Raw genomic sequence first — 19,099 nt, forward strand, 5'->3', positions numbered from 1 at the left:
CTCTTTGTAACTCTCTTCTAAAAGTAAAACGTATATGATTAATATAATGAAAAGATTATTTATAAAAGGAGAAAGGGTTTAAAAACTTCAGACATTCAAAAAAGAAAGCTAGGGCTTCCCTGGTGGCGCAGTGGTTAAGAATCCGCCTGCCAATGCAGGGGACGTGGGTTGGAGCCCTGGTCCAGGAAGACCCCACATGCCACGGAGCAACTAAGCCCGTGCGCCACAACTACTGAGCCTGAGCTCTAGAGCCCACAAGCCACAGCTACCGAGCCCACGTGCCACAACTACTGAGCCTGCACTCTAGGGCCCGAGAGCCACAACTACTGAAGCCCTTGTGCCTAGAGCCTGTGCTCCGCAACAAGAGAAGCCACCGCAGTGAGAGGAAGCCCGTGCACCGCAACCAGAAGGAGCCCCCGCTCGCCACAACTAGAGAAAGCCCACGCGCAGCAGCGAAAATCCAATGCAGCCAAAAATAAATAAAATAATTTATTAAAAAAAAGAAAAATAGAAAACTAAACTCCTAATACTAATCACTTTTAACAACAAAATCGTACTTTCTTAACTCGGTATATTATATTACCCCAGTCTTAGTCTGCATGCAGATTTTATAGAGTGGGAATCACAGTGCACAGAACAGCATATATTTTGCTTTCCTCAAAGGATCAGCACGTCCCACGTAAATAAAAACTTTGCAGCCATAATGTTTAGTCACACCACTATTTCTTGTGTTTTAGTAAGATTTATTGCCTGATTCCCCTTCTGTGTTTTCCTTAATGTTTTTGTTTCTTGCTATTATAAATAATGCTGAAATAAGCTACTTTGTGTAAATAACGTCTTTCTTCCCTTTTGTCAAGTTTGTTACTCGGCGCAGATTGCCAGAAGTTAGATTTTTGGATAAAGGATATGAAACTTAAAATCGCTTTTGCTGAATATGCCTTTTCACTGAGCTCCAAAAGAGCCGCATCAATTTTCCAGGCCATCAGTACTACACTCGTTCCCGATGTCCCTTCTGGCATCAAGTGCTCTAATTTCTACTTGAAACAAAGAAATGGAACCTCAGAATCTGCCTGTGGGATTTCTGTAACTGCCCGGGAGGCTGGACATGCACGCGTTTGTGTCTGTCTCTGCCTGTGTGACCCACCCTCCCCCTGGATGTGACCTGCGCCCTGACGGACTCTGTCTGACCAGACTGGGCCCGCTGGTCAAGCTTGAGCAGAGAGATGCGGGTGCCTGACTCTTCCACACTTAGTGCACTTTTATAGCAGCTTCTTAGCTCACATTTGGTGACGAGTGGCGAAGATGCTGACTTTGGACTTCCTCAACTCTTCCTTTTCCCCTCCCCGCCCCTCTGAGCCGAGACCCGTCAGCGCCCCGTCTGCCACCCCCTGCCAGTCCCGCAGCCCCTCCTGGCCCCCCGCTTCCCCATCCTGGTACGGGCCTGCTCTCTCCACCTTCCCCCCACTCCTTTCAACATCTGGCATGGTGTTTTTTCATACTTTGAAAAGTTGGAAACAACTTAAACGTTCCCAAATAGGGCACCGAGGACATCCTTACGCTGAACTATCATCCAGCCACAAGAAGGCACATGAAAGATGACACCACACAGGAGGCACCCTATGAAGTCAGCTTTACCTTAAAGAACACACTCCATACACCCCTGCACACACAGACATGTACAGGTACACCTAAGGGGATAGAAAGATGCACACCCAAGTGTTAATGGTGGCTCTCTCTAAAGGTGTTTTTTCTTCCTTCTTTTCTTTACATGCTGGCTATACACCTCCGTCATCCAGCTTCTCCTGGGGCCTCTGCTGTTCCTGGCAGGACTTCTGTTTCCCTGATCAGAACCACACCCGACCCCAAGTTCCTCGCATGCACTTCAGAAGCCTTTCCAGTCTCCTCAGCACAAGCGCTGCCCGTGGACAGCAGAGCTGCCAGCGTGGACACCCTCCAAGTCCTGCTCCCACAGGCCCACTCCTCTCCTTCCTGGCTAAGGCCAACCCGCTCCCCCAGGGCCCCCGTCTCGCCACCTCCCCACGTCCTTAAGGACCCGTGTCCATGAATCGTCCACTGCCCCCACTGCAGAGCCAACACCTTTCTCGCCACACGGGCCAGGTCTCTCCCACTGCACACCCGCCGTCGGCCCCTCCTCGCTCCAGCCTGTGCTCGAGTCGGCCCTCGGCCCACTGTGACCTCGTGTCCACTCCCAGCTCTGCTCTCAGCTCTGCTCACAACACCCAATGGACTCCCGGAGAAACTAACCCTGGAAACTGCAGACTGTGATTAGGTCTAAAAGCTATTTAAGAAAAAGAAGATGGAAGTCCAGACGGGGGCCCAATCTCAAAGAAAAGGTCTTGGCCCTACATCCAAACACCGGTGAGTAACTGTGTGTGGTTTAAATATTCTAGATTAAAATAGACTATTTAATGCAGACAGTAAAAAAAAGATCCAGTGGAGCCCTTTCAGTCCACGTCTGACTCGAGACCCCTTTGGCTGGAACATCCTTCCCGAAAGCCCCCCTCGAATTCCAGGACGCCACATTCTCCTCTGCTCTCCTTCTTGAGCCCGCTTCTTCTGTCTTTCCCTTCGTGGTGATGCTCCTGAGGATTCGGCCCTTACCCTCCTCCACTTGGCTGATTTCACTTACTTTTCTTTAGTTACCATCAAGCATCTAGTCAGTGTCCCTCAAACCTCCACCTGCAGCCCAAATCGCCAGCCTCAACTCCAGGCTGCGCACCCGAAGGCCCATGGCTGCGTCTGCTTGGATGTCTCACTGCGCTCCACAGGGGTCCACACCGCCTCTTCTCCCCGTGACATCACCTCACTGCGGTGCAGCAGCACTTCCTCAACAGTCCCTGCCGGACTCTTCGGCTCTCCCGCTTCTGCTCACGCGCTACACGACCCAGCTCCCTCCTGGGTCACTCCCCATCGCAGAGTGACAGCGACCCTCCTCAGACGTGCGTGGGACCATGGCTCTTCCCTGGCTAAAAATCCTTCAGATTCTTCAGGGACCCCAGAGTAGTCTGGACGATGGCTGTGCACCCCCTGGTGTGAGGGCCCTTCTCTTCCCAGGGCCTCCCCAACACCAGGGCACGCCCACCCTCTCCCTCCCCCCGTGCCCACTCCCATCCCTCTGCCTTCTCACAGGCCCCTCTCAGACGACAACCTCCTACTTGACCCGACAAGTGCCTCGTGACCTCGTGGCCTCCGTGCTCAGAGGGTGACATCGTCTCCTCTGCAGATCTGTCCTGCGCCACTCTGCCCCTCTGCAGGAGGCTGCAGCTCACGGAGAGCCACGCTGGCGTCGGGCGCAGGCTCACTGTTCTTATCATATCAGAGGAACAAAAACGTGTCCAGGATAAATGAAAGCCAGCTGAGAAAAAGGGCATTTAACATTCTTCACCAAGATAGCTGAGGGCTGCTGCAATTTCGTAAAGTTGCCTTGGGCCTCTTAAAATCATACCATTCTAACTACGAGATAAAAATAATGTTGGAGTTCAGTAATCCCCGCGGTCAGCGTTCAGGAGTATCCCTTAAGGGACACACAGCTCTCTACCGGCCTGGGTGGTGACCGCCCCCTCACTGATGAATGGGCCTGTTAGCCTGCGGGTACTCACGACATCACAGTCCTTCCTGCCGTCTCTTTTAATGGGCTCATTCAGATCCTCCTGGCTTCGAAAACTAAACTTTTCGATGGCTTCTGTCACTCCACGCAAAGAACTATAGATTTCTTCAGAGTTCAGGTTCTCGGTATCATAGTCCAGCATGCTAAAGAGCAAAAATATTTCATTTCTTAAATTAAGGCACATGCATAAAATTGAGGTATGGGTAAAAATGACTTCTAATCATTTACGGAGTAAGACATAATTATAGTTTCTTTAGGTGATTTGGAATGATAAGGAAGACATCTTTTGTTAAGAGTACCACCACTGGACAATTGAATCATACAGCTTCCTTGTCAGATCTGGTCCCAAACACATGACATCAGCACTCAATAAGAGCCAGTGGGAAACAAGAACCACGAGAATGCAGGAACTCAAAGAGTGACAACTGGTGACGATGCACGAGGTTAATGGACGTGGAAAAATAACTTTCGTATCTTGAAGATGGAAAAAAGCAGTTTGGTTGTTACTGGTCTCAAATGTACAAATAAATGAAAAGAAAGCTAGTTATTACACACAAATTTTAAAGGAGCAAAGTGCATGACCTCAGAAAGCTGGGTTATGCTCACCAGTATCAGAAACCTATGAAATAAAACCCCAGAGTAGAAAATGCCTCGAAGTCAGATCCACCAACGGACTCCTGAAAGCCTCTCAGGCCATCTAATCCAGGAATTGGCTTGAATAACCAAATTCTTCTAGACGCGGATAGTGGGAGTTTTACAGTGAAAGCAGATCTTATAAAGATGAGTCACACTTCCAGATGAATATCTAAAAGCACTCCAAAAAGCAAGAGATATTTGTCCCTTACAGAAAAGTGACGTCAACTGTCGTCCTTTCAGACATTTAGCATACACAGCAAAACACAAAGGAAAGCAAAAATCCTCAACAGCCTTCTGGCGTAATGCAGTGTATCAACAAGTGACCTTTAGATGTTTGAAAAGTACGCTGAAACAGACAGAAGATCCTAAGAACAAAAACCATTACCTTCCCTCAAAAAGAATAAACCGTCACTTGCTCCAAGAAAGTATTCAAGAAAAAAATCGGATGAGTCGGTCTGATTTTATCTCCAGACAGTCCTGAGCTATGCTGAGAACTGCCAAGGACATTAAAAGAATCCTTGGCTGTATATAAGTAAGCATTCAACAACATTCACTCTTAAGGACTAAAGAAGACCGATCTTTCTCTTCTTCCAAAGAGAAATAACTGAAACCAGTCACCCACTGGTGGGAACCCCGGCTAAGGGCAACCCAGCCAGGCCTGTGCATTCTGTTGAGAGGAAACTTCCCTGTAACTTAAAAACAAAAAATGTTTACCAACCTCCCCCTCAACACACACACTTTTTTTTTTTTTTTAAAGGTTTGGGCAGATGAACAAGACAAGATTTGAACAGCGCTCACTTGGAGTAGCCAGACCTCTACTGGCTGGAGACTGTAATGACCCGAGTGTCCTGCCAGAGTACAAGATCTGAATTCATTCACCCTGTGAGATGAATTCACTCTCCTGTTGCAAACCTGGCCCAGGTAGAACCCATTCTTCTCTTCTGATGAATGAAAGAACACAGACACCTCAACTGCACTTGGAGAGCTCACAAAAACACACGCCAACTCAAAGACTGGCTCTGGCCATCAAACAAAAAGCAATGTGAGCTTCAACACGTTTACAGCTAAGACTCCGTGTATACGCTGGCAGGAAGCAGAATCAAAAAACCTGAACAGAATTCAAGATTTCAACCTCTTCTAAGTTCATAACATTATCTAATACTCCTTTGGCATGAAGAAAGCGTGACTGGGGAGCACTGGGGCCCCCTGACCGCTCCCCTCCCCGGCCCCTTCTAGAACAGCACAGCACCAGCTTATGTGCGAGCAAAGGCATTTATACATCTGGCCAGTACACCGTTTTTCATAAATAAAGGTTGAACGTGACTTAAACAAAAAATATGTATACGAAATGTAAAAAGATGCCTGAAAATACTATTAATCACAACAACCAAAAAGAGTAACATAGCCCATGCAAAAGGGAAAAAACCAAAACAAAACAGGAAGGATGGAGGGATGGACAGGAGGAAGTCTGGGGGACGTTCAGCTTTTAAGGGATGTCACAATATTATTCTCCATGTCGCTTCAGAAGATGTTAGGTTTCATGTAGTTCATCCCATTATTCCTACCCTGAACTTTCTTAAAATACCTCATTTCGGTTCACATAACTTTAACATGAGAGCAGCCTCTCTTTAAAATAGGAAAATAAAGGATTCTGCCAGTTAATGTTCCTCCTTCTTACGTTCAATTAATAAACCAACTCAGACTTCCAATTTAGGAGAACGTGCGCACGGCCAGGCACAATCTATTGGGGACACTTCTTTTAGACTCACTAGCTTGAGCTTTGAAGCATCTCCTTGGTATGAAGTGGAAACTGTGAGCTCCAGGTGACAGAGAGCATTATTTTCCTCTAAAGGGAAGCAGACAGTGTTGCTTTCCTTGCCATTTCACGTTCTGGCGTTTGCGTTTTTTCCAGTCAATACCTGTGAGCCCATATTTCATAGGGAAAAAGGGACACTCCCGTGGATGCCGTCATCAGGGAATCACAGGTGATGTGGTCCCGACAAGCAATACCCACAAGGGAACAGCAAGGGGGAGGCAGCAGCTCTGCTTAGAAGAGACCTGGTTGGGTGAACCCCAATCTGCCACCCGCCCTCACATTCTGTCTTGTTTTAGCTCGGAGGTATAATCCCTTAGGTTAAAGGCCAGGTCCTAGGAGTCTGTAAACACTGTGATTAGACTCCAGAAAGGTTTCCATAGGGTTCTTTAGATTAGGAAGAGTTGCTCAATCGGTCAATACTCACTGACCTGAGGTCAGGCCAGGGCACCCAATACCGGGGCAGAAGGCGGCTCTGGCCTCACCCTGCAGAAAGGCTGCACAGCGCAGGCGGGGAGATGCGTGAGGTCAGGTCACCAAGGAAAGAAAAGCCGGAGACAGGAAGTGTGCCTTCTGAGAGCGTCTTCTTTGTCATTTTGTAGGGAAAAGATACTAGGTATGGAATGAGGATAATTGTTCCTTCTCATGAATCGATAGGGTTTTGGCGAAGAGCAAAGAGAAAAGATACAGATTTCCTCTTAGTTTTATGTAACCGATAGGTTCTCTAAGTGTAAAGGTCTCTGGGTCCACTCTCTCTCCCTCCGACAGTTAACAGAAGTTGTAGTTGTTTGTGAAGCGCTGGCTGTAAAAGGTGACTCTGGGAACAGAGGTCCTCTGGAGGGTGGTCTCAGTGGCCGGATGGGAAGACTGGCTGGGGGCGAAGCTTGGTGCCCAGTAAGGCACACGGGTCAGTGTACTGGGAGACGGTCAATCAACCGGTCTGATACGTTGAGGCACGACTAACCTTTAAGACAAATGCAGTGGCACGCGTTACTAACACTGAGGACGCAGCCGTGTCACCGTCGACGTGCCCGTGCCCCAACCTGCATCTGGACAGTCACCGCAGGCGTCTCTGCACGCTTTAGAAGCTACTTTCAGAACTGGGAGAGTTTCCGAAGGAAGATGCTGTTAAAACACTTAGCTGCCTTGTTTACTACATACAGTCTCACTGTGTCGAGGACATAAAGTAAGAATGTAAATCTTCTGTGCAAAAGCTATCTCTGAGGCATTCAAAAGTAACAGACTTCTTTTTTTTGTTTTGTCTTTACCCTTGTCCTATCACAGAGGGTTCTAAGTCATCTCACACAGCAGAGGCAGCTGGACTGCTCCGTCCTCTGCTCATGTAATCACAGGGCTCCAGGGAAGGGATCCTCTGATCTTTGGACGTTTATAAAAAGCACCTAAGAGACCCTCAAACACGAACCCGTAGGAGCCCATGGAGCCTCCTTTGTAAAGCACTGTCGCATTCGGCCGGAAGCCTGTGGGGACCCCACGGCTCTCCCGCCCGGTGCTGGGCCCCCTTTATGGGATGTCACGGGGAGGGCACCTCTCGGGGCTGCCTTTGTGGATCTGAGTCCTCAGACTATCGGCACATGCGGGACATCAGGACGGGACATCAGGAAGGACACTGGTCCACACCACTGACAGCAGGACCGAGGACCTCAGGTTCGGGAGGAAGCAGCCCTGTGCGGTCGAGCAGAAGGCTGGGGACACCGCGCCCGGTCGCGGCCCTGACGGCATGCGTCGCCCGAGCCCCTTCCAGGGCCCGAGCGCTGCAACCACAGATGTCGGTGGATGTGGCCAGTTGATGCAATGGTCCCCTCTCCTGGGGGCACCGTAGGAGCGTCCTCGAGAGGTCTGGCCGAGGCCACGCCCCTGGCTCACACTTCTCACCAAGGCTCTAGCCCCGCTGGTCTCAGCCGGAGGCGGCGGAGAGGCTTCCCCAGAGACCTGAGGCGACGTTGGAAGTGCAATAATATTGTGACACCTCAGAGAAGTGGAACAGGTAGCTCATTACCTGGGAGAGTAAGGGCGCCTGAGAGTCTTGTGGGAGGGAGCGGTGGGGATGGAGCTAGGCTGAGGAAAGGGAGCTGGCTGCTTCGACCACCCATCGGCACTGCAACCCCACAACCGACTGTGGTGATCAGAAGACGAGAGTCAGAGAAAGAGACAAGACAGGCAAGGGCGGCACTATACTCTGTGTCCTAGAGCCCCTCTCCCTGACAAAGCTCTACCCAGAGTCATGCTGCACCATCCGGGGGCAAGAACCAGTTCTGAGTCCTGTATTTATGTTTTTAAATCACATGAGATTCCAACTACAGGACTGTGTGTGTGTAAAGGAAATTACAAGCACTTACATGCAAAAAACACAGATGTACTTGCAGATAATGCAATCAGTTATTTCAGAAAGAACCAAAGAAGGATTCATGGGCCTTAATTCAAATGGGACCAAAGGGACGAGAGCAGGAAGCCTCAGGGAAGGTGCCACCCGGCCAGATCACTCAGGCAGGGGACAACGCGTCCCCCCACCAGGACGACCCTCAGATGGGTATTTCCTTCTGTGAAAACAACAGCACCACTGGGGGGGCGGGGGGCGGGCCATGGCCCACAGGCTGGCTCCGAGAGGGGGCAATGCTCACGTGACCTGATATGAGGACTAAAGTGCGCCTGAGAACACAGGCTCTCCTGACCTGGCAGGTGTCCCTAAGTGACCTGGGTGTGCAAAGGCCCCACCAGAGTTCTAACAACTGTTGCAGTTCAACAGACCCAGAGACACGGGACGGGCGTGAACTGAGCTGACCGCAAATGGGACACCAGGCCAAGGGGTCCACAGGACCAGGGTCCCTACGGAGCAGCGCACCTGCCCCGGCACTCATGGCGGTTCTGAGAGCAGTGGTCCAGAGCTGGTCTTCACCTGAGGACAGCGAAGGCCCCATTTTATAAGGAATACAAGGTGTGGAGGGGAGCAGTCACCGTGGCACAGAAGGGCCAAAGGCCTCCTCTAGGCCACACACTGAGTCAGCGGCACAAGAGGACACGGGAGACCCCCTCAACTGGGGCCCTGCCAGTAGGGGGAGGACCAAGAGGATGCGCCAGCACCTCCCTGTGGGAGGGGGTCTCCAGCTTGATCCCCACCTTGAGTCTGTGCACACGCTTGATCGTCTGACGGGATGAGTGTAAAATCCACCTAAAATTGCCTTTTGTTGTTGGGTTACCAGAGGTTATCTGCTGAGCGCTCCACGGCATGTTTGTCAAGAATGCACAGCAGACCAGAGTGAGGACGGCCACGTGCTTTTCCTATCTTAAAGGGAACGGACTGCACGTAGTTGCTGAAGCCCCTTGCAACTCTGTTTTTCAATTAGCATCGATCACACTCGGTAAGATGAGCTGAAAGGTAAATGTGTGTTTAATGATGGAACACTCCAGGCCATTCGTCTTCTCCCCGAAGACTTGGAGCATCTGTTTGCTCGCTGGGAATAAGCAGGACTCCTCTCTCCCACAGAAATGATGACTGATGGATGGAGCTTCCACAGAAGTCTAACTTGTTTGCTACGGCTTCTCTAATGTTACTGGGTGGATAAAAATGAATTCCTCACTAGCGATTTTTTTTTAAACTATCAAATTAAATGTGTTCATCATGTTAGAGTATTTTCTTATTCCCAGCATAATCTGAGTGTAGAATTTTTGGACTAAAAAAAAAAGTAACTAGTTTATTTTGATACTCAAAGTTAGATTAAAAACAAACAACTCAGTAACTCTTCCCCTTAAGGACAAAAAGCTAACATCCAATGGGAAAGATAAAATAGCGGGTCATAGAAAATAAATGTTTCAAGAGCACCGCTCAGAAAAATAGCTGAGATTATATCCTGTAGAATTGGTCTATCCCTACTTAGAATGTGGTAACCCAGTACATTCTCCTCTTTAGTGCAAGAGTTCATTCCTTTCATAAATTTCCTGGTAGAACGTATGTAGCCCATTTGAATATTTCCCGTGATATGATGACATGGGGGCAGCTTTTCCCACTTCTGGACAGTTCTGGTTGTGAGAAAAATTATTTCTCCTGTTGAATTCAAGTTGGCTAAGGCCATTCTGGCTACTTATGCACTGACTGAAGGCATATTGTGTTTAAAAAGAAAGAAAGAAATTACACAACTAAATAATCCCTTTAAGAAGAATTGCTTGATAAGAAAATATTTAGGTCACACTTGGACTTTTTAAGATTGAAAATAAGTCTCCCCATTTCTTCCACTCACCTGTAACCCTAACAGTAAACATTTAGGCCAGGCTAGTTAAGAATGAATATGGTGACGTGGAAAACTAAATTAGAATTTTTAAATAATTTGGACATCCATGAAGCTTAATACCTAGCCAAGTCTTAGCTCTGCTGGATTACGCTAGCAGCTCCCACCAATCTTTTACTTAGACCATGAGCACATATAACAAAATACTTCATTTGAATTTTACCTTTTGTTTATTACCTAAAGAATGTGCCACCCTATTAATGAAATAACTAAAAAATAAGAAGTATGAACTGTGTATTATGGAAGAAAAGATTTCCCAGTGTTGCAGAAGTACCATTTCTAAACAAAGGCAACAATTTACAGAGAAGACAACTTCTCCATAAAATTCTCTCCTACCGAGGAGGAGAACTCCATGATTTTACTGCCAACACTGGGGTCACTTAAGACAAACCGTTTGTTTTGATACAGATGGTAACATTTAAAAAACAAGTGCGCTGAGCCACAGACACACTTGGGGAAAGTCAGACATGTTTCCATTAGTTTCTGGTCTCAAGTGTCTAATTATACCAGCCTGCTGAAACCATGACCACACAGACCAAATCTGGAAACATAACGCTATGCTTCATTCTACCTACGTACAGTACCAGGGGACCTTAGGAGGATGAAACATAAAGCAATATAAACACTAGGATACTCTAAGTATACAAAATATTTCGTTTCTCCAAGAGAAAAACACAAATTTGACATTTTCCAAAATATTTATATGATAACTTGAGAAACTGAAGACAACTTCAGTGGTAAGGATGGAGGAGTTTGGAAGACTTTTGAGCATTAAAAAAATCTAAATTTGAAGGCACTTACATTTTGCTATCTTCCAGCTGAAGAGGTAACTCTTAAAAGGGTATGGCACACGGCATACTTGTGACATTTTCCTCCAATTATAAGATCGTGGTGTCAGCAACCCTTAAGACACAGCCTCCTGATTCTTGTTAGTGATCTCAAAGCCCTGCATTTCTTGAAGCCAAACACACATGCATGACCCCTGCAGGTCCAGCCTCTGGCTCCTTCCTAAAAGCTGTGGCCTATAGGGTCACCACTCTGAGTGGGGCCATGAGAAACTCCAACACCTGCCAGCGGGTCATGAAAGCCGCCGTGCAGGGACTTCTAAGGGCTCTGGCCAGATGGGAAATGTTATCCAAAGATCTCAAGGCAAACTCTCTTCTCCTTCTAAGTCACTGCCCCAGACTCTGTTAGGCCAATGTTCACATGGTCCCAACAGGAGTCTGAAAATGCTGATCCAGTTTTAGTTCTCAGGTTCTCAATCCCTTCTCAGAGCAGCATTCGCCTTCAAACGTGAGTCCAGAATGGCCACTTGGGTGGAAACTACCCCAGACTACGTGTGGACTGATTATAAAGGGTTTAGTTAGACGATCAAATACCCGTAGGTGCTCCTATCGCTGACAGAGTAGGTGGTGAGTTCCTAAATGCTTTCTACATGAAACAGGGCTCTAAACATAACTTTCAGTTTTAAAATCTTTAAGGTACTGGAAGAAAGCATTTAGAGCTAGAAGAACCTCAGAGACCATTCAGCAGAAACCGCTCATTTCACCATAGAAGCTAACCACTTTGCCCCAAGTGACACGGTTAAGATTTGTGTGAGGGCTATAGGAGCCGTGGGCTCCTGGTACCCATACACTTTCTGGTATTAAGCTTGGTCTAAAAACCTAGAAGGAACCTAGACAGTCATCGGGGTGGCTTAGTGTCTTCACTTCTGTTGAAATGGCATTACCTTGGAGACAGGCCCCCATGGGAGCAGTTGGTAGGGGAGGTCAGGGGGCTGGTCCGGCTGCTGGGATGTCGAGAGGGAGTCCGGCCAATGGTGTTGCTCGGAGAGCCCTGGGGGAAGGCAGAAGAGCTCCATCATGCGAGGGATAAATACAGGACACGGTTCCGCTTGCCCCTCGGCCCTTGAACCCCCGTGCAAATAAATGGGCAGATTCTGCATAATCAGGGTGATTTTTTCCAGAATCATAAGGTCAATTTTAAGTGCATACAAACCCCAAATGGATAACTGTCCTGCAGGCAGTCCCAAAGCTGAGTGACTGCTGTCAGCTGGAGCAGACAGAGTGGCAGACACAACTGAGCATTTGCTCTACACGGGGACGGGTAAGTGGAGGCCACCAACCGTGACCCAAGCGCTCACCACACTGGTGTTACTGGAGTTCTTGAGGTGGTTATGCAGGAGTTTGGTGGCACCATCCTGGAATGTTTTTGGCAAGGCACCAAGTAACATGGTAAATTCAGGAGTGTTCAATTCAAACAGAGAGATGAGCACAATCTGTGCTGCCTAGAAACGGAAGAGATGGTTAATTTACGTCACGTACAATGGCCTATCTTGGTCAAAATGCTCGTTAAAGTTGTTTTACTTTATTTTATTTATTTATTTATTTTGGCCGCACCACGCGACTCGCGGGACCTTAGCTCCCTGACCAGGGATTGAACCCGGGCCCCCAGCAGTGAAAGCACAGAGTCCTAACCACTGGACCACCAGGGAACTCCCAAAATTGTTTTCAAAAGAAATCTGTTTTGTATGAGTAGAATAAATAATAAGAGGACATCTGTGTCATAAAAAAAACAAACAGCACCTAGAGAAAATACCATCATCAACTATAAACAGCCAAACTTCAATATGGGAAATCAGCCCTGGTTTCACTGAACACCCTGGCCTTGGATTTTACAACAGCACATTAACAATAAATTCCTGAAACTTTTTTCCTCTGCTGTCCAACACTAGGGACAAAGCTGATGAGTACATAAATGAAACAATCAAAACATTTGAAAAGGCTTAAGATTGTCCATTCTAGTAAGTCAGAACCGGACAAGGCTCCTAGCACACCCTGGAAAGAACAAGTTTCTGAACAAGCTACCACTGTGTTATCTTGAAAAACCACTTTTCCTAGCGACTAAGAAACGTTAGAAATAGAGTTCAAATACATCTGAAAAACTCCTACTTTTACATCTATGAATTGAGGACAGAGACAGTCTTTGGGAAGCAAACTAGATTTACATGGTACGAATTAAAAAGTTATTACTCTTCTGCCTTTTGGAAAATGTTCTACTTTTCTTTATTAGAGACAACATATGCTCGTAGTGGCTATAGCAGCAGAGTGGGGAAGAGCAAGCAGCTAGAACACCAGCAGTGAGACCCAGGCTTCCCCGGAAAGCTACATGCCTGCTATGGTGCTCGAGCTTCGAAAACAGTGCCCTCGGAGTTAGTTACAAGGGTTTTGATTTAGAAGAACTATTCCAAAAGAAAATTTTAGTTAGTACTAACAGGCATTTCTTACAAATTTCTAAGAGTCAAAAGAAAGGAAAACATATTATGAAAATCTTTCGACTAGAAGCAAACATTTATTTTTCCAAAGACTGTAATATTTAGGATTGCAGTAATTATCCTAAATTTTTTCCCACTATATAGAATATTACATAGAAACATGTTTGCTGAGAAATTTTTTGGAAATAAACACCCACAAAAAATCCCACTTCAATGCTTTTATAATGTTAAAATTAATTCTAGGTCCAGTTAATATAAAATTACTATTTTGTACCTGCAGAAGGAAAAAAAACAAATCCAAAGACCCAAATGTATTTAACCAAAATGAAAACTTAATTACATGATTTTGAAAGATCAGTAGAATAACATATTTTACACAATAAAAAATTATCTTTCATAATGTCATAAGCATTTATTAAGCACAGCATTGGGCAAAAGGATCTTACTTTTACCCTTGACTTCCAAATATGGTCATTAATAGCCTCTCTAACCAAATTAAATCATAAGGGCCAGTGTGCTTTCACAAGACAGGCAAAACACATTATTATTGATTGTACTAAAACACACATTTCTACATGTCATTATTGGGACAGTTTTAACAAATCGTTATCTGAAGAAATCTATTTCACCATCAGTTTAACACACTGTTAATATGATTTGTATAAAAGCAAATTCCCCAAATCATGCAAAGTAACCTGTGCATTAAAAAAAAATTTTATTAGATGTTGGAAAAAAATGCATGCAGAAAACACTGCACTTCAAAGAGAAGCAAAGAAGCAGACTTGAGTTTTGGCCAAGGGAAAAAAAAATCAGCATCACCAATTTAATAAGAAAGTTGAAAAAGCTGAAAATGGCATTAGAAAACTATTAAATGTATTATCACATTTTTGAATAGCATGTTTTTATGTGAAATGTGCCACTGTCTTTAGACCTAATTTCTTCCCAGAATGACAAGATACCTGATACTAAAAATTTACTTGGGGTTTTCCATGAAGCAAATTATAAAACTGGTAGGATCTTTTAAGAACAAGAGGGCTGCAAGGTGACAGGCCTAGAGACTGTGCTAATTCGTGGCTACTTAACATTAGTGACTTTTCGTCATATGGGAAAAGAAAGCGCAGCAGACTTCAACTTCTACCCACTGAAGAACCTTCTCTCAATAACCCTAAAGTTGAATTTTGATAAGAAATCAAATAGAAAGACAGGGATTTCTGAAAATAACTCGTTGGACAGATGGTATGTGTGTGACTTACGCATATAAGTGAATATAATTTGTTTTTGCATTTTCCAAAATATAAAATGTAAATGATTTTATTAGTTTTCAAAAGTAACCCTTTGGCCTAAAGCTGTTTTCAAAGTAAAATCTTTTTCTGAAACCCAAGCTCCAGAAATGGATGGAAAGTATCATTTAAGTATATTATTTTTAAAAGATTTCACATCAAAGTTTTAAAAGGAATGAGACTGTTATGATCCTGAAACATTTTATCTACAACTCTCTGTATCAGTGAGGAGTCTGAATACCAGAATGTCCAGGCAAGGATGACAACTGGGTTATATTTATCGTTACCATCAATATGCTCTCACTGCAGGAATAATTCCAAATATGGGCATGGGCTGGAGAGATTCATTTTAAAAAGCCTGGGGCAGAGCTCGTGTTCAATAATGAGCCCAAAACCAGAGGGTGTCGCTGTCCCAACTTGGAGCTCCTGCCCCACGTGAGGAAGGGCCATTGAAAAGCCAGACCAAACCAAAACCTCTGCTGCTGACGTTTTCTAACGGGCAACTCTGGGGCGACATACTTTAACGACCAAGTGGCGACCTAAAAGGAAATGACTCCCACTTGTGCCCCTACAGTAGAACTTGGGGGCTGAGGGTAAAAGGGCCTTCAAATCTCACTGCTAGTGTCTGAAAAGAACCTGCAGGCTATCGATGGCCTTGAATGCCATGTGCCTCACAGCAGAAAAGGATTCTTCCAGACAGGAGATCAATAAAACTTTGACAAATGTTTCAGTGTCAGTATTAATTATGGAGAACTTAAAATTTGGGGAGAGGGCTTTTTCAATTTATTAAACAAATATTACTGCTCCCTTCAGACTGTGATTAAAATTGCTTTAGAAAAACCACCAAAGAGAAGGTATTTCAAAACCTTCGGACATTTTAAATTTAGTATCTCTCCATTGCTATTTTGTTAAAATATGGTAGAAGCCTGTCTGCAACGTGGCTATTTCTTTGGGAAGGCAGTTAATCATAAAACATACCAAAACACAACATTTACACAGGTGCACGCACGCACGCGCACGCACGCTCTGGCTCACGTAGTATTATGTTAATTTTAGGGTTCTTCAAAATCTTCTGTGTCTTCACAAGGGTAATCAGGATTAACAATCTCAATGCAAACACTGAAGTGTCTTTTTGCAAGTTAGCACACAGTTTTAAATCTACCTGTTTACAATTTTCTTCCAAGTTTCCTTCTCCAGGCCCAGAGCAGGTGGAGGCTGACCTAGTGGGGAAATCCTCACCTATTCGACTACGCTGAAGCGGGGACGGACAAACAGGAAAGGGGTAGGGTTTAATCAGAGACAAGAAGCACGCGCTCAAAACCATGGTTATTGGTAAGCTGTACAGGTATTTGGCTTCTTTTCTAAAGTCATATATATATAGAGAGATTATACAATCTAAAAGTCTGTGAATAATAACGGAACAGTAACAGTATCCTTAAGAATAATAACAGGAACTGCCAGTGTTAAACCACCATCATTGGCTAAGTCCTTCATAATCATCACAACGCCTCCTGGAAGTAACAGTGTTCTTGCAAACAGATCAAAATGAGACTTGAGCGAGGCAGTCATATTCAGCTGAGGTTCAAATCTTATTTGATGGTAAAACTCTGAGCTTTTAGATTAGGACACGCTGCCTATGTATAATCAGAGATTTAAAATTTTTTTCAAATAGAAATGTCGACTTTTGAAGGCTATTTATATATACTTTTCCTGCTCCAGGCAACAGCACCTTTATAATCTCTAATTTTCTTTGCCATGCCTTTACTTCCCGCCTTTCTCAAAACAACATTTGGGGGCTAATAAATCTGTTAGTTCACTTGACAAAGCAGGTGCTCAATGTCAGAGAATCACGTATGATAAGGGAAACATACAGGGATTCTGAACCCTAAAATATAAACATACCATTAAAATTTCTATTGTCATTACCGCATTCCCTTTGCCTGATGGGAAAAAAAAATCTTCCTAACGCTGGAAGAAATTTGGACCAGCAGCAAAACCAAAGCAACCCTCAAGCAGTAATAGCTGAAGCTACAACAACAAACAGAGTAGTATCTATCTAGGTTTTTATATGCTTTATTGCAGTTGGTCCTCCCAACAGTGCCTAAAGCAAATATCATGATTCCCATTTCATGGATAATAAACAAGGATTCAGAGGTTAAACTACTTGTTCACACCGCTAAAAAGTAGCAGAGGCAGAAGTCAACAGAGGTCAACTCTAGAATACACTGTATTATCCTAATACGGACACAGTGCATTAAGAAAGGTCTAGTGATTTCTCCAGAGAAGATATACAGGCTGCCAACAAACACATGAGAGGATGCTCAACATCACTAATCATTAGAGAAACGCAAATCAACACTACAATGAGGTATCACCTCACACCAGTCAGAATGGCCATCATCAAACAGTCTACAAACAATAAATGCTGGAGAGGGTGTGGAGAAAAGGGAACCCTCTTGCACTCTTGGTGGGAATGTAAACTGATACAGTCACTATGGAGAACAGTCTGGAGGTTCCTTAAAAAACTACAAATAGAACTACCATATGACCCAGCAATCCCGCTACAGGGCATATACCTGAGAAAACCATAATTCAAGAAGAGTCAAGTACCACAACGTTCACTGCAGCTCTATTTTCAATACCCGGGACATGGAAGCAACCTAAGTGTCCATCAACAGATGAATGGATAAAGAAGATGTGGCATGTGTATACAATGGACTATTACTCAGCTATAAAAAGAAACGAAACTGAGTTATTTGTAGTGAGGTGGATGGACCTAGAGTCTGTCATACAGAGTGAAGTAAGTCAGAAAGAGAAAAACAAATACCATATGCTAACACACATATATGGAATCTAAAAAAAAAAGATTCTGAAGAACCTAAGGGCAGGACAGGAATAAAGACGCAGACGTAGAGAATGGACTTAAGGACATGGGGAGGGGGAAGGGTAAGCCGGGATGAAGTGAGAGAGCAGGACGGACATATATACACTACCAAACGTAAAATAGATAGCTAGTGGGAAGCAGCCGCATAGCACAGGGAGATCAGCTCAGTGCTTTGTGACCACCTAGAAGGGTGGGATAGGGAGGGTGGGAGGGAGACGCAAGAGGGAGGGGATATGGGGGTATATGTATATGTATAGCTGATTTACTTTGTTATACAGCAGAAACTAACACACCACTGTAAAGCAATTATACTCCAATAAAGATGTTAAAAAAAGAAAAAAGTAAGGTCCAGCGTATGTCTGTGTAGTTTGGTCAACACAACTCTCAGGACTCCCATACTTAAAAAATGGAAAAGGTTACTCTGGGAATAAAGCAGGCCAGTTAAAGCTGGGTGGGGCTTTTCCATCCATCCCAGTCAGTCCCAGCCAGGCAAGCGCGCCTCCTGACGACTGGGTCGTGTTTTGGTTTAGGTTGTGTTTCCTCCCTCCTCAACATCTTAAATATTCAAACACCCGACTCCCTCTGAGAGGAAACACCCCAGAACACTGACATAAAAAGAGAAACAAAATATCAAAAACACTGAAGTCAGTGAATCAAGAGTTCTGTCAGCTTAAAATGTGTCTAAAGTTGTTTCCCAAATAGGAGATATACCGAGGAGGCGCTGCACTGTCTGCAAACTTCCCGAGTACTGTTTGTATAAAATTAATATTCTCTAAGGATAGGGTCAATATGTGAGTTTACTGCATAGATTTGAGACTGTAGGGCTCTTCTAGTATTTAGAATGTAACCTTGCCCTACTCTTAGGAAATTAAGTCAGCACCAACAGGAGAACTTGGTTCATGATCAGAAAGTGCTTTTCTGATCATGAAAATCACCAAGATTTCCCTAGCACCTGATACAACCTTTTAATAACTGCAAATTACAGGCAAGGCAAAACATATGTCCACTTAGAAGAGATAAGCAAGCAAATCTTTAGTGCACTAAATTATCCAGATGAAAATGCTGCCTGTTTTCTTTCCTTGCAGATTTAAAATAACAGTGATGACAATTTAAAATCTTAGCACAGAGTGATATATACCATATCACAATTTCTAAGTATTTTAATTTCCTTAGGCACTACATTCATTTAGACAATCTTTAAACACATCTCAAATTCTTGGATAAGGCGGGTGCATCACTGACAACAGCATGTACATTTATATAAATATCCAGTGGATGGAACC

At 44.8% G+C, this 19,099-nt stretch overlaps 1 protein-coding gene across 1 annotated transcript in view; it reads right to left on the bottom strand.

Moving 5' to 3' along the window:
- CLASP1 (cytoplasmic linker associated protein 1) overlaps nucleotides 1-19,099 on the bottom strand; it is a 267,853-nt gene that overhangs the window by 34,004 nt on the left and 214,750 nt on the right. Inside the window, exons 32-34 of the mRNA XM_060016946.1 lie at nucleotides 12,522-12,665; nucleotides 12,108-12,214; nucleotides 3,621-3,771 (exon numbers count right to left, since the gene is read on the bottom strand). Coding sequence (XP_059872929.1) covers nucleotides 3,621-3,771; nucleotides 12,108-12,214; nucleotides 12,522-12,665 — 402 coding nt within the window. The remainder of the gene's footprint in view (nucleotides 1-3,620; nucleotides 3,772-12,107; nucleotides 12,215-12,521; nucleotides 12,666-19,099) is intronic.

Source organism: Delphinus delphis, chromosome 7, assembly GCF_949987515.2.
Source record: "Delphinus delphis chromosome 7, mDelDel1.2, whole genome shotgun sequence".
In the NCBI taxonomy this organism is placed as follows: Eukaryota; Metazoa; Chordata; class Mammalia; order Artiodactyla; family Delphinidae; genus Delphinus; species Delphinus delphis.